The following is a 16,253-nucleotide window of genomic DNA, read 5'->3' as shown; positions in this document are numbered from 1 at the left end:
ATAATTTTGAGAAATTTCAAGTTATATTCTCCTAATTTTTAAATCTTTATTTTAAAAAAAAATTAAAATTTATTATCATCTTAAAAAAATTATTTAGGTCCACAAATTTTTTTCTACACCTAAATAAAAATTATTTTAATAATATAATGAAGTTACAATACTTAATAATATTCGTTAAAGAAATTTACATATAAACTATAAAAAAATGATTTTTTTTACTTTATCAGCACAATAATTTTCTATAGATTATTTTTTAATTTCAATTTTTTAATAAAATATTTATTATATGCAAAAAATATTATTTAAAAGAGTTACTTGATAATGGATTTTTTTTTTTAAATTATCGGGAGTGATTTTGGAAAATCATTATTTAAAAAAAATTACCGCTTAACTAAACAAGATAGAGAGCGTTTGGTTAGTAGCTATTCTATTAACCAAACGTTCCCTACCTTGTTTCTATTGCATAATATACTAGCGGGAAATCGACGAAATTTAGCGGCAAAATTTGAAAGTATCGATTAGTTTCGGAAGAAAATGAAGATGGAGAAATCTTCAGAGGGATTGAGGAGGGGAGACATTGTATGGGCAAGAGTTGTATACCCTAAAAAATGGTGGCCTGGTCTGATTTTGAGTATCGACGTTTTTGGGATCGCTGTTTCATTCTTCGACGGCGGCGAGAATCCTCGCTATTTCTTAGAAACGGAGGTGTGTTCCTTTCAAGAGAACTTCGAATCACTGATTGGGACTGTTAAAAACTGCAGTAAAGGGGAGGAATTGGTGGATGCTGCCCTGAAATTGATGTCAAAACGGGTCACTTCAAGCTTGAAATGCCTGTGCCATTACCGGCCACCACTGCAAAGTGATGCAATTTCGAGGCGGAGCAAGAGAAGTAGGAGAGGGGATTTCTTTCGACCGGATGCGGTGTTGGCTTTTGTTCTTGGCTTGGCAGTTTCTCCCTTTGTTAGTATTTCGGATTTCATCTACGCAGTTAACGCATCTGCGCAGCTTAATGCGTTTCGCAATTATGTAGTAAGCAAGCAAAAGCTGTTTCGACAGCCAGAAGCAACGAGGGATCACCACGAGAGGGACGATTTTAATTGTTTATCTCCTCCGCTTGCTTTAGGTACGTTAAAACCTTATCTGGATCCTTGACTATTTAAGAACATCTCAAATTGAAGTTAAGCATTGATGTGAGATGATTATTATTTTCTTGTAAATGCTTAAACTTAGGATGGTCATTTGACATTAAGGCCTTTCACCGTAGTCTCACTCCGTGGATGAGGTTTCAGTGTTCTTTGGTCATATTTTAATGCTAGTCCCTTGGTTGTTCAAGCAAGTGTGGAACGTGAGGTGGTAACTGGTAAGGAAATGTGATTGGTAAGTATGCGCTGGCCAATTGCCTGGCATATTTGGAGGAACTATGGTAGCTATGATAATCTGCCTTCTATATCTGGAAGGGCATTTTTCAGCATGTGTTTAGCAAAATTAGAGAACCTTTTGCTTCAGTGGTTCTTTTCAATTTCTTATTTTTATCAATTGTTTGTGCTCATGTTGTATGCCTTCTAATGATATAGCTCACCATTTTTAGAAGGTATATATGTTGCCTTTTGTTGTATTGCATTTTCTGTTTATATTAGTTATAGCGTGTATGACTTTATATCTTGCTTGTTATTTTTTCAACATGGTATTTTTCCTCATTGTTAGAACTCTTTCTTAATCAAGATTCAATGACAAAAAATAGGTTGGTACTTGGTAGTACCATATCTTGTAATTACTTTCTCTAGCAGCATCCCATCTTTGTCTAAATCCTTGTATGCTGCTGTATGGATGGCAGATGTATTTGCTCATATGTTTCTCTTTCAAATGTATCGTTAGGTGCTTGCTCAGGAGTTCAAAAATCAGATGCTTTTGAGCTGGAATTTGAACCCTTGAGTGATGATCAACCTAACAGTGGGTCTTGGATTCAAACTGAGGAAACCCAGTTGCAATCACTGCATGAACTGCTGTTAAAGTTGCATAGTCTTGCTTTAGATACAAACTATATGAGGGGAGAATTCTTGAATGCAGTGAAGCAGAAAATTTTGACGATCAGATATTGTGCATACCAAACTATCTTGAATACTGGGACTGAAAAATGCTCTTGCAGAAGCAATGCCGTTCAATTTTCTCGGACTTGCTATAAAAAGAGTCGGCCAAGTGTCAAGGTTGTTGAAAATGATTGTAGGGATATTTCTACCCCTCATAAATCAAATTTCCCATGTCCTATTAGCTTCCTGGGGTCAAAGAGGAATTACAATTATCCTGTTGATTCTGATTTTTGTTTTAAGTTCTGCAAAACTACAACTCTCTTCTCAATCAATGGAGCTGATGCTGATATTCAGAAACGCAAAGCTGGACCCAATGTATGCATGTTCGGTACTTTGATCTCACAGCCTGCATTAGCAAACCTTTATTTGAAGTGTTGCAACACCATGCCCTTTTCCTTCTCCAATGGCACAGATGCTCACTTACAAATAAACAGAAGCAGATGTGAGGCAAGTACTTCTGGTGCTTTTTTCTCAGGGTCTCAAGTAGGGGTACTTACCGTTGATGCAAGGTCAAGAACCACAAATTACCTAGCATCTCCCTGTGCTGCCAATCAAACACAGATGGAGCCTTGCAATAGTGGTGATGCAACTTCTGTGGAAACTAATAGACAAGAAAGCACTGATGCGAGTTTCAGAGACAGCTCTATGGATGGTGACAATGAAACTGTTGTGGAAATCAATAAACAAGTAAGAACTGATGCAGCCTTCAGAGACCGCTCTATATATGGTGATGTTGGATCATCCGTGGAAACCAACAAACAAGTGAGCAATGTAGTTTTCAAGGACAGCTATATGGATGTTGATGATGACACATTAACGGAAACCAATAGACAAGTATGCGCTGATGCAACTTTCAGAGACAGCTCTGTGGATAATAAGAAGCTTCACCTACTTTTTACTTGTCATGTTCCATTGAAGCCACAAGCAGCTCAGCAATCACCATATGATACAATTGCCCATAGTCGATCTTTGTGCATGAAATTCCCGAAGAATTTTATTCTTCCATTAAAGAAGGATTTGATAAGGAAATTCAGTATATTTGGCGAAGTAGATTCATTTAGAACCAAAATCTATACACGAACTGGCGCCGCCCTGGTGGTTTTCTTACACCAGCTTGATGCAGTGGCTGCTTATCAGTATGCAAAAAGGAAAAGAAATATATTTGGTGAACCAAATATCCTGTTTTGGCTTGACTACCCACGTGAGAAAAAGAGAAGAAAAACCAAGTTCATAGTCCCCCTGCCAAACCTAAAATCCTGCCTCAAAAAATCAGATTTGCATGGACGAGAGGATAAGAAGTGCACCAAAAGGGTGAGGTTTCTAATGGAAACATAGATTACATCACTGCACGGGTGATTAGATTCCGTTATATGTTGATTTCTCTCTGAAAATTGTTGCGAAAAATTGCGCTTATGGACTGCACTTGTTCTGAGAGTGCAATTTTGTTATTGTTAGTAGGTAATGTATGACTACCAGAAGTTTCATGAGCAACCGAACTTGTATAGCTTTTGTGAAACTCTCTTATGTTCTGTACTACATTAATAATGATGTAGCGAAACATAATATGAAATACAGAATTGCTCCTCTCTGGCTGCTTTGTTACCCTCTTCGATTATGCAACTGCATTGTCAACTTGTTATTATTCGGAAATGAATTAAGCTACAAAGGGAATGGTATATGCTAAATTAATTGAATTATGCCTTAAGGGGTGTATCCCAATTCTATTTTTGTTTTATTACGGTACCTCGGTTGTTGGCAAAGTTGGGTATCAAATAGCAATGACAAGTTTTGCGTAAATTAAAAGATTCCAAATCTAGATTTGAATACTAAGTAGTAATGAAGTAGTGCATTCGAAATCTTGGTAAAAACAGTAAAAAAAGAAAGCAGGATATATTCGAAATCAGTGAGAAGTTATTGAATGACTAAACTTTGTTTGTACGGCTCATTACTATTGGATTGGTCATTCTGTAGTCTATTTTTCTTTGATCCTTGTTGTAAATTGCTGTGTTTTACAGTCTTAAAATGTAATTTTTTTTTTTCTGATAAAAGAAAAGAAGTTAAAAAAATGTTTAATATTGAAAGACGATTCAAAATTCAAGAACATGTAGTCATTGGGCCCGTTGGAGTCTCTGGCCTCAGCAACTGCAACTGCAACCGCAAGAATATGTTTCCTTTGGGCCGGTCTCTAAACTAAGCTTGGACAATTACTAGTTCAGTACCCAAATTCCTAGGTACAATTAATTTAACACCATAGCTCTGCCGGCCTGACCATTGTTAAGTGTAGAGGGGGAAAGAAAGCATAGGATCTCTCTGGAAGGTTCAAGCTCCTCTATTGCCCATATAAGGATGATGAACATCACCGTGTTTCTCCACATTTTACGTTAAAAGACCGTAACTTGTCCAATTCTTCTCTCCCTATCCTTCCTTCCATCCAGAGAATGAGGTGAGCTTTCATGCTTCTCTATACTGGGGTAGTAATTACTATTGTCATATGTTATTTATTGTTTTCTACCCGTCAAAGTATTTTTGTTTCTGCTTAAAGGTAATGGGTATTGAATTCTTGCATTTTATTCTTTTGTGTGCCGTGTATTTTGTTTCATTTTATTTCCACCATGGATGTAAGTACCAATATATAGAAAGTTGATATTTGATCATAGTTGAGAGCAAGGATAAAGATTTTGGATGTGGAGAAGAGGTTGTTGTGTTTTATGAATATGAAATTTATAGACGTGTTTGATGTAGCCGCCACCCAATTGTGAAGTGGGCGCAAAGAAGTGACAAACTTTACCTCACTGTTGAGTTGCCTGATGCTAAGGATGTAAAGCTCAAGCTTGAACCTGAAGGAAAGTTCAGCTTTTCTGCTACTAAAGATGATATCCCTTACGAGGCCGACATTGAATTGTTTGATAAAGTCAATGTAGAGGTAGATGACCATGAAGACCTCTTGGACCTCATATAGAGTTTAGTGTAATGTGAACTACAAATAACGAAAGATGGGATTTTTTTTGTGCAGGAGAGCAAGTATAACTTTGGTATCAGAAGTATTGTATATGTTATAAAGAAGGCAGAGCAGAAGTGGTGGAGCAGGTTGGTTAAGCAGGAAGGGAAGCCTCCGGTGTTTCTCAAAGTTGACTGGGATAAATGGGTTGAGGAAGATGATGAGAATGGTAAAGTATTGTTGCTTTTCTGTGGCTTTAGTTTTGATGCTTCTCTTAATTGACTTCATTAACTAAGAGCCTTTCCTCTTATGATTATGACAGATGCAGGTCGATTGGATTTTGATGGCATGGATTTCTCGGTGAGTATGAAGCTCTAACAGTAATGAAAATGTCCTCAGCTATTAATTTGTTTTTTTTCCAAAACATGGTTTGTTAAGGTCTGTTTACAAACTTCTGTTAATTTTTAGTCTACCTTCTTGTGGAAATCCTAATTTTTATCGTTCTTTGTTCTTAAGCCGCCACCTTGTTTAGTTGCCCCGAAAATTTAGGACTTTAACCTTGCCTCTTAACGGTAACATTTATACAGTTACTCATGCAGAGGCACTCTTTATTGCTGAAAATAGGAGTTTTGGTTTTCATGGGGGCAGCTCTTTTTTCCAACTATGAGTTTCTTTTGCTTGATAATTATAAGAAATGAGAAAGATGGGATTCGTTTAAGCACAGCTTAGTTTTGTATTTGGATAGAAATATACGAGATGATTATTACAATTTGATGGAGGGCGATTAGGCTGAGATTTAGTTGCCTAGAGCTTCAAATTGAACATGATTTTATGTAATGTTCATCCATTGAGATTTATGATTATTCATAAGACGGAATATGGGTGTCAGATTATTGTATACAAATGAGGAGGTAAAGGATCATAGATGGAGTTTTCAACTAGTGAGGACTGAAAAAAACTTCCTTTACCAACAAATATTAGAATTTCTTCTTGCTGATTGTGATTGATAATACTCTGCAGAAGTTAAACATGGGTGGGGATGATTTTGATGAGGAAGAGTTGAAGGATGAAGAAGGTTAGAATTTTTTTGTGAAATAATTGTATTTCTTGAAATTTACTAGCGAAAGCTTGTCCTGGTCATCGTCTCGAAATTTCCAACTGCATATTCAACATAAAAGATTTTTGGTGGGTTCAACTGTCTAAATACCCAAGTACTGCTGTTTCTTTGAATCTCATAACAATGCTCTTTGGCATGGAACTTCTCAGAAGGAGCAAAAGTCAAGGAAGCAGAGGAAGGCGGCCAAGCAGCAGAAGCGAAAGAAGCAGAATCTAGCACATCAGCTGCTCAGGAAGCTAAGGCTTGATTGTTTTGCAAGGCGACCAGCCTAAATTGGCTAATTCAAGCTTTTTATGATCTTTAATTACTTCTGAGAAGCTATGTTGTTTTATTACATGTCATTCCTGATCTTTACTTTCCTCTAGTGATTAAATCAAAACAATGTTTATCAAATACCTTATATTCCATGACATTTTTATTCCTATGTGAAACCAGGTAGCAAAATCCACATGCAAATCGGCAGTTAAGATTATTTTCCCAGCGCTAAAACAGCAATACAATCAAAAGTCATATTACATTAAAGGAAACTAGAGACGAAAATAAGTTCCAGCCGCTGGAACCTTGAATGCCATGGCCCTGACAAAGTTACTGGCTTCCCAGCAATTGACACAATACAAAGTACTTTACAAGCACAAGTACAAAACAACACTACTATTTTGATGTCTGTCATTGCATTGCCTTACACTGCCAGATCTAACAAACTCCACTAATTTGCAGTCCTGCCCAAAATTATAAGAGGACCTCAGTTGGAGGTTGCAAACTGAAACTGTCCCAGCAGACCTATCCTACCTGGCTAAGCATGAGAAGAAACCACAAAAAGAAAGCTGTAACCATTTCTGTCCAAGTAATAAACATTTTACATTGGTGGATGATTCTCCAAAAGGGCATAGCTTCAGCACTCCCAAGAACAGCTGTCACATTAAAAGCAACAAAAGCATTAGAGCATGTAACATATATACTAAACAAGAGAGCTAAATTATGCAGTATGTATATCACTTTCGATATCTCAGTTGGAAATGTCCATATCCATACTTCAGCAGTAAGCTCATCCACATACAGCGACCAAACATAGCAATAGAAGGTCAGCAGCCTATGGGAGATCTAAGAAACATCTAATAAAGGATTCACTGCATCTCAAATTGAGCAGTCAACTTTAACCCGTGACTGGTTAATGTAAAATTTGGCAAATCTGCATGCAGATAACTGATGGCAAAATGCAGCATACCAACACCAAGCAGAAGCTATGCTTTTGGAAGAATATATATCATGTACTTTCCACTGATTCTAAAGCTCATTCAGGAGTAACATAAATTATTACAGCGATTTTCTCATATAACATCTATTCCACTCCTCTACCCTATATGCAGCCATCCCCCGCATACTGAACTCACCAAACCCAGAAAAACAAAGAGAGCAGCAACCTTAGTTTTTCATGCTCCACTGAATGATAAGCGCATTCAAAAGCACTGTAAATTGCTGTAAAATACATAAAATTTCATTTCAAAACATGACATGTTAAATTCAGACATAACACATTCCAGTCCTCAAATAAAACACCTAGTATTCACTTAAACTCATGATTCTTTATTATCAATTCTCGTCCCACTGGAAATGATTTTTCCACATGGTAGTAAATAAAGCACAGAACACCTTCTTTGCATGTGAGTGGGTAAGGGGCTGAGGCTGGGGTGGGGGGGAGCGAGAGAGGACGCTGAAACCTAGAAAATCGAGGTTATTTTCTCATGTAACTTCCAGCAGCCAACAGGCCAAAACATACATCAAAGTAACCAATCATTTCGCTGTAGTGTATAGAGGGCCCAAGTAGTAAAAAAATTAGTTGGAACATAGTAAATCCGACCAGCTGTTAAAATGGGTGCAATGGAAGTGTTACTGCTCACAAACTGCTTTTATGCATCACCTTTCACTTTGCAATGGTACAAATGCAGATACAGTCAAAACATAAGTAAAACAAAAATGATCTCTTTAACAATTCTAACTTTTAATAGGATCAAGCAATGTTATTAGAACCGTATGATGCGCGATCCGTATCGAATCTATACAAAATTGATTCGAATCTTATGGGAGAATAAAAATTGTAACTGAATCGGGCTTGAATCCTTAGAATTGAAAGAGAATCACAGGAGTTGATAACAATTGAATGACACAGCAATTATGAAAAAGCAGAAAACATACCAGATTTATAAAAAGAAAGTCCAAAAGACTTTTGAGGGGAAAAAAAAATAAAGCCCATGCAAAATTGACTAATCGCATGTTGATTAATTAAGAAAGGAAAATTTTAAGTTGACGCCAAACAGACCAATTGGCCATCACATCTTCTCACAGTAGCTCCTCTAGGCCATTGCATCTTCTCCCAGCAGCACAGTTTTAAATTGTGGTTGCGGCCATGTTCCTAGGTAACGGAATCAGACCTATAACATCCATAATGTAATTGTAACGGCCTGACACTAGCGCAATTTTTTAAAAAAATTTGCAAAGCTGATAAAATGAATAAATATTGGTAGATATAAGTAGGAGTAAGATACACAACTATATGTTAAGCATAATACGTCAAATAAAGACTATAAATCTATCATTCTTAAACATTATTATTATTCATAAATTAATAGCTAAAATAATCATGTAGACAATAAAAAATTTTGAAAGGATGAATTGCCTATAATGGCAATTACAGTTGTATAGCGCTCAATAACAGTCGTTGCCGTTGCGTAGTGGTTGATAACAGCCGTTACATCCATAAATCAACAGAAACCCATAAATAATAGTAAAGCCGGTAATAGTCTCTCAAAATCCCATTACATAACGGCCCTTACACTGCTATTTGATTCCATGCTTAGTAGCTTCCATCACCTTTTCTCACCCAAACAGCAACTCCACTCATATCTTCAACATGTGCTTATCTTTATCTTCTTCCACTTAGTTTTTTTTTTAAATTTGCTTCCTTCTTAGCTCTTGTTTGTTTATCTTTCTTCTCTGCGTGTCTTGTCTTCTCTAGAGAGAGAGCAATTTACACTTTACATCATTAACTTATCTTCCATCTATTTTTTTTCCCACTTTTCTCCTATTGGATCAAATTTTGTTTTTTTTTTTTTTTGTTTCTCTTAATGTGCCAACATGTTACTATGCCCACATGTCTATTTGTCCTAATCTCATACCAGAAGGAACTTGTGTACCGTACAATAGGTTGCATGTCTTCATATTATAGTATGTGCTTTGTATAACTGTAACGAAAAATATTCACAGTAGATGCCAATCCTGTCTCACCAGCTCCATTATTTCTCACCACTGTAATATTAGGTGATCATAATTTATCCAATATAATAAATTCTATACATTCTTTGTTGGCTATTGTGATATCAAATCAAGTTACAACTTATAGTATTTAATTAATAATTTATTTTTTATTATGTTAAAATATTTAAAATTAAATGTTCCAAAAAAATATAGCATTTAATTAACCTTTAAGTTTAATATTTAAATTCATATTGTTTCCAATTGTAGGTTGGACTTGATTAACTTTATATTGATGTTATGTTTAGTCACATGATTATATATATAATATCATGGAATCAAATAACGGCCATTATGTAATGAGATTTTGAAGGATTGTTACCAATTTCACCGTTATTTCCAGTGCTCCCATAATTTCCAAGTGTAATAGCCATTATCGACCATTATGTAACAGTAACGATCATTTCCAATAATTCACCCTTTCAAAATTTTTTATTGTGTACATAATTATTTTAGCTATTAATTAATAAATGATAATAGCATTTAATTAGTGTATATATATATATATATCGACCATTAAATTTGAATGGTAAGGTTTCTACTCCTCAACAGACAGATTGTGATGTGTTTTTGGTTTCTGATCTCATTCAACAGCGATACTGGAAAAGGAATTTGATTCTGTCTATATTTAATCAGGTTGATGCTCATAATATATTATCTATCCCTTTGAGTATCACTGGGCAAGCAGATAATTGGATATGGAAATTTGAGAAACATGGATTCTATTCGGTTCGAAGTGCTTATAGATTCTTGACACAAACTACTCACTTGAGTTGCTCAGTTGCACTTAGATCAATGTAGAAGAAACTCTGGCATATTCGGGCTCCATCGAAGGTTTAGAATCTGGTATGGCGGGCTTGCCTTAATGCTATTCCATGCTTGGTTAAATTAATTTGTAGGAATGTTAATTCATAGGAATGTCCAAGTCGTTGAGTCTTGTCCTGTTTGCTTTATTCAAAGTGAAACGATAATACATGCTCTGGTTATTTGTCCTTTTGCTCGTGATTGTTGGATGATGATTGAATCTGGTTGGCTCTTCCCCCACATGCAGTCGTTTAGTGATTGGTTTGTTCGGGTATATAATTCAGCTTCTGTTTCTAATTTATACATGATGGTTATGGTAGTTTGGGCTTTGCAGGAGAATAGAAACGTTGTGGTATGGAAGGCATTATTCCTACATCAGGCTATAGGAGTGAGTTGTGTCTTAAGGGGATGGAATGGTGAGTTTATTGCAGCACGTCAACAACGAATTCTTGATAATTTTGATGTTTCTACGGCTGAGGCCATGGCTTTTAGGGAAGTTTTAAGCTGGCTCAAGGATGGTGGTTGGTTCTCGATTATTGTGGAGTCAGACGCTCAACTTTTAGTCTGAGCAATAGCTGATCCCAATTATCAGGATTTGTCATCATTTGGTATTCTTGTTTTTTATTGTAAGTCTTTTATCTCGGAGATGATTTCTATTTCTATTAACTTTGTTTGTAGGTCTGCTAATGGTGCAACTCATGCACTTGCTCGAGCTAGCTATGGTATTCCGGACCTGATTGAGATTTGTATTTCTGAGTTGATCGTTCTTGAAACTCAATGAAATTTACGTTTTTATTCAAAAAAAAAAAAAAAACGGTCGTTACAATATCTGTTATGCAATAGGTTTTGGAGGGTCGTTACCCCGTTATACAACGGCCCCTGAGTTGCAAGCATAATAGTTGTTACTAAGCCATTACCAATAATTGAAATTAAGGCAATATTTTTCAAGTTCTCTTTCCTTTCTCCCTTAAATCCCAATCTTTCTTGCATATTTCTCATACAAGCTTAGATCAATCATATACTACTGCATTTTCAAATTTATTTCTATTAAAAGATTAGTTAAATTTTTTGTATTTTAGTTTTCATTTGCTGTTTTTCCCTTTTTCAAAAAGATTTTTGTGAATTAAAGTGTTAATTTTGAGTTAAAATTGTTCTCTAAGCTATTAATTTACTCGATCTATAAAAATTGTGCTGGTTTTTCTTATTTTAAACTATATGATGCTTAATTTATGTTAAATAGTTTATATTTAATGTATTTATATTTACTATGCATTTATATACATTGTTCTAAATTGATTTCAATTTATGAATTTTGCAAATTGATTTGAAAATTTTGTGTAGCACCAGATCGTTACCGTTACATTACAGCCGTTACAAGCCTATTTTCGTTACTCGTGACCACTATTTAAAACCATGTAACAAGCCATTACCGCTGTTATAGTTTTGTTTCCATTACTTGTGACCGCATTTCAAAACCATTATATATATATATATATCCTCGGTCAAAAGTTGCACCGAATCTTACATTTCGTATCAAACTCGATTTGACAACTATGGGATCAAGAACTCTATGTCTATCTCAAGTAAAGAACTGTATACATTGAGAAGTTAATTGACAGGTAAAAGATGTGTATAATTGTCTCCAGAATTGCACTCGGCAGAATGCTTACAATGCAGCAAAACCAACTTTAACAGTTAGAATGATAATAAAATGGCTGGAAAGTAACTTTGAAAGGCCTCAGCAAAGCCTCCTAGATCCCACACTCAACAAAGATTTAAAAAATGTTTTTAAGGAAGAAAAAGATTTGCAAACCATGTCAATGATTCCCATTAAATAAAGATTCTCTTTGCAAAATTTCATTGGGCTGTATTTCTTTTTAGGAGTGGGAATCCAATCAATATTATAGATTTAAGTGAGGCATCTACTAGTCTATTTTAGGTTTCAACAAAATGGTCAAACTATCCTGCCTGGACTTTCCATTATTCCACAACATCCATCTTAAAGTCCATTTACTGCATGATCCCCAAATATACAAAGATCAAGGTCCAATTACCCAGTTAATATGTTTCCAATTTCAGATCCTTTCCATCTGTGATAAATATATGTCCAGTAGAGAAATTTTTTACCATTCAAAATAAAATATTCTTCCAACCTATGGTATATGGAGACAATTATCATACCAACTGCCAAACAATGTTGTACATAAACACATAAAACATCATTACATAAAATTTGTCATAGAAATCTAACATCTTGTAGTAAAGAATCTTTAAGTTAAATACCCATTCCTCAAAAGACTTGTCCAATAAGGGAATAGATAAGCAGTATTATGTGCATTATTTGCATGTTGTACACATAAATAGACATGTATCGTCAATCGTGTAGAGCACAAACAAATGTGAGGCCAGAAGCATTCAAATACAAGCAACTAACTTTATCAACACCATTTCATTTAAACAGAAACATGGTTAGATTGCATACCTATTCATCCACGATGTGCTTGCAGCCATCATGCTAGTTCATAGACAATCTTCAACCAAAATAACCTCGGCATCCTGGTGATCCACATAAGCATTTCTTTTTTCCATGAAATGCATCACTACCATCAGCCTCATCCATTTGGGAAGTCCCATAGTCATAAGTCAACTCTGCCATAGGGGGAATGTGTTTCATAGCAAAAAATGCAATATGGATAAAGTACTCATTGTTTTGTTCATATGCAACTGGTTGCCATAAAACATTTGGATTACAACTATGATTCATAAATCTAGCTACATTTCCAACATTCTTGGCACTTATGATTAGGGGAGAAGGGATGCTGTATTGCTCAGTGGTTTCATCACCATCCCCCTCCAATAGTCCAGGTTCACAATTCCATTTGAATGGCTCATAAACACGTGTTGTGTCAAACACATAATCATCATCTTCACCTTCGCCATCCTGCCTTTCCTTAACTTTTTCTATAACTTCACCTGCATATTCACAAATAAAAGTACCAGCACGAATAGGATCCCATGATCGCAGGCCCCAACCTCTGTCCTTTGTTTTAAATACTTCCAAGCGAACCTTTAAACCAGTTTGTGACACCCGGTTCTTACAGTTGGGAATGCATGGACATGATGGACCACATTCATAAACCAATGGCCTCCTACCAACGAGAATACCATTAGCAATATAGGGGAAGTCACCTCCATTTTTTCTAATGCACGAGCAGTTCAGATTACCCGGAGTGCATGCATTACGGCAGTTGCATCCAGAAGAAGGCTCTGTTAATTTAAATGATTTAATATACTTGACAGTAGCATAATATGTGAAGTAAGCAGGTCCCTTCTCTTCATCAACATCATTTACAAGTGAAACAGGGAGACTTTCAGCTCCTGAAGTCAGGTCTGGCAGAATTAAACCAACCCTTGAAGAAAATCCTTGCCGCCACTGTTGAATTGATTTCCAAACATCAAAAGCACCAGGCTGCCCGGGCAACCTAACTAACTTGTACTTAAACATATTGCAACCAGATTTACCCTTTTCCACCCATGACTCATGGATCCTATACAGACCATCATAAACATAGATCTTTGCTGTTGAACTGTTGGCATCTTTCATACCTCGAATCACTCTCACCTCATTGTTACGATGCAAGCTCCTCTCCAAGGCAAGGTTACCCCTCTCAAGCTTCTGATCAGCTGCTTGCTTATCCTTCTTGATGTTGTTAACATTGCCCCCCTGCCCACTATAAATTAGGACATCCTTATCCTCTGCCTCATCATCATACCCCCCAGACGAAACAATGCTTACAGCAAGAGAATCTTCTTCTACATCACCTCTTACAATCAAGTAATCAATCCCAGCCATGGTCTGGGAATGCAACCCAACCAAACACATCTCCATTCGCGAAAAGAAAATATCTCCAACCTCAATTCCGGGAACCACTCCAACTCTCTTCCTCAGATTCGTCCTCAACCCTTTGCTCATCATAATATTGGCTGCTCTCATATCAGCACGCCTAATCCCCCCATTAGGTGCTTCCTTAGCATCCTCTAATTGGCTAAGCCTTCTCCTAAGGGCATCAAACCTCATTCGCACACTATTCACCACTTCTGTATCACCATCCTCCTTCTGAGCGGGAGTAATCCCCAAAACAAAATTATTATCAACAACAGACAAGGTAAAATCCAGGTCTTTCTTGGCCTTCTTTTGAGATGAGAAGGACGACCTTGGCCGCCCCACAGGGCGCTTTGCTGGGGGGCCAGTGGAACCATCTGCGTTCCCATCTCGAGACATCTTCCCATTTGACTGTGGCGCGGGGAATGATCGAAGTGGCTCTGGAGTATGGGTATGTTGGTTGAGGTCAGGAGGAGCAGGCTGCGGTCCATTAAAAGGGTAAAATGGGGAAAACCCAGACGGGAAAGGGCCAGAAGGAGGTGCACAAACAAAAGGAGGATTCTGAGGACTCGATGGGAACACAGGCATCAAACTACGCAGTGGTTTGACATCCAAAACTCTTGATTTGTCAAACGAAGCTGAAGGAGGCACGGAATTGTTACTAGATCCTCCTTCCATTCCAAATTACTCAAACCCAAACAAAAAGATAGGAAAAATAAATAACAAACGTACCAACCCTTCAACACCCAAATAAAACCCACCTTATACTTTCTCCTCAATCACTACGTCATTCCAAATTCCCACGTCTAGAAAGCCAAAAAACAAGCATTCTTTTTCCCTGCAACAAGCAAATGCGAATAAGGTGTGCATGGAGAAGAAAATAAAAAGGAAAGCAAATTTTTTTTTATTAAAAAAAAAGAAAAAAGAGATCCAGAGGCTCCAGGACCCGGTACAAAATTAAGCAAGAGATCAAAACAAAAACTAGACTAAGGAAAAGGAAAACAAAGAGAAATAAAAAAAAAAAAATTACCTGATTGGTTGAGCTTTAGGGCTTAGCAAGAGGAGATACAGAAGGAAGAGAGGTAGGAGAAGGGTTTAATTATGATTAGAGGGTTTCGAATGCGAAGTACTGGTTTCAAACTCTGTGAGAGCTCGCTGCTCGATGCCTCATTACTCTTCTGGCTTTGGCTGTGCTTTCCTTTTAAGTTAATTTTGTACGGCGCTTTTTAATCTTATTTTCTTGTTGATGATTCCTTCTTTCTTCCCATTTATTCTTTTTCCTTTTCTGCTTAGATTTGTTAGATTATGTAAATATAATATTAATTTTATTATATTAAAATAAAATGATTTATTTGTATATTAAAAATTTTTTTTTCTTCTTACAAATAGATATTAAATAAATTATTATTTAATAAAATTAAACTTTAATTAACAAAAGACTAATTTTTTGGTTTATTTTTATGATTTATGATTCACTGTTTTTGTTGAGATGCAGGCATCGCTTTCTGGAAAAGGACAACGTGGGGTTTGACCAAAACCTCCAATGTCAATCAGCTGAATTTATTGTCAACAATTTGTTCCCAATAACAACTTGATTGATATTAGATTCTCTATCTTAAGGCATAGGTTACTAGAAGCCAGCGGTGTGGGTTTTGTTTCATGCCGACAGAAAAGTGGCTCCGGCCTTCAATTCTCCGTCTGGTGTTTGATAATTTTTATTATTTTATTAGATTTGATTTTCTGTTATTAGATCTGTTTTTGCTCCTTTTTATGCTTTGATTGTATTGTTCTTGGACATACATGTGACTTTCCTTTTCTCTTCCAATGTTTTTTCCCGTTTTTCTCCGGCTTTGGCCGCGATGGGAGGTTGAATTGCTGTTTGGTGGTGCGGTGACGACTGGCCGTGCATTGATGGCATTCCGGTCTAAATTTAATTGTTTGATTTTTTTAATGAGCTCGTATATCTTTGTCTTAGTTTACGAATTTTTTATGCAAATATCTTTTATAATAATAAAAAAATAATTTAATGTTTATATTTTATTTTTTATATTTTCAAAATAGATTACCTAATATATATAATTATAATTATTTAATGATTTTATAATCACTTTTTAT

General features: G+C 36.1%; 3 protein-coding genes across 5 annotated transcripts; 2 read left to right on the top strand and 1 right to left on the bottom strand.

Moving 5' to 3' along the window:
* Positions 1-406: 406 nt before the first annotated feature.
* On the top strand, positions 407-3,689 carry LOC110625922. Its single transcript, XM_021771621.2, has 2 exons — positions 407-1,123; positions 1,876-3,689. Exons 1-2 carry the CDS (start codon positions 535-537, stop codon positions 3,420-3,422), a joined length of 2,136 nt encoding a protein of 711 aa, XP_021627313.1. The 5' UTR covers positions 407-534; the 3' UTR covers positions 3,423-3,689.
* A 668-nt stretch (positions 3,690-4,357) lies between these two features.
* LOC110625628 (co-chaperone protein p23-1) lies at positions 4,358-6,564 on the top strand. 2 transcript variants are annotated; one of them, XM_021771264.2, is made up of 6 exons: positions 4,360-4,530; positions 4,830-5,010; positions 5,101-5,254; positions 5,348-5,385; positions 6,046-6,100; positions 6,292-6,564. In XM_021771264.2, exons 1-6 carry the CDS (start codon positions 4,526-4,528, stop codon positions 6,387-6,389), a joined length of 531 nt encoding a protein of 176 aa, XP_021626956.1. In that variant the 5' UTR covers positions 4,360-4,525; the 3' UTR covers positions 6,390-6,564. The 2 variants fall into 2 exon arrangements, with proteins under 2 accessions (XP_021626957.1, XP_021626956.1); XM_021771265.2 differs by lacking the exon at positions 6,046-6,100 and having other exon boundaries at positions 4,358-4,530.
* A 14-nt stretch (positions 6,565-6,578) lies between these two features.
* LOC110625627 (histone-lysine N-methyltransferase, H3 lysine-9 specific SUVH3) lies at positions 6,579-15,388 on the bottom strand. Of its 2 annotated transcripts, XM_021771263.2 has the most exons (4): positions 15,169-15,388; positions 12,738-14,976; positions 8,460-8,571; positions 6,579-7,053 (listed from the first exon to the last, which is right to left on the bottom strand). In XM_021771263.2, the coding sequence occupies exon 2, from the start codon at positions 14,814-14,816 to the stop codon at positions 12,789-12,791; it is 2,028 nt and encodes a 675-aa protein (XP_021626955.1). In that variant the 5' UTR covers positions 14,817-14,976; positions 15,169-15,388; the 3' UTR covers positions 6,579-7,053; positions 8,460-8,571; positions 12,738-12,788. The 2 variants fall into 2 exon arrangements, with proteins under 2 accessions (XP_021626955.1, XP_021626954.1); XM_021771262.2 differs by lacking the exon at positions 8,460-8,571 and having other exon boundaries at positions 15,169-15,386.
* Positions 15,389-16,253: the final 865 nt, after the last annotated feature.

The sequence above is a fragment of the Manihot esculenta genome, chromosome 11, assembly GCF_001659605.2.
Source record: "Manihot esculenta cultivar AM560-2 chromosome 11, M.esculenta_v8, whole genome shotgun sequence".
Lineage (NCBI taxonomy): Eukaryota > Viridiplantae > Streptophyta > Magnoliopsida > Malpighiales > Euphorbiaceae > Manihot > Manihot esculenta.
Note: the sequence above shows the minus strand (reverse complement) of the source record. Positions and strands in the feature narration are given on the sequence as shown.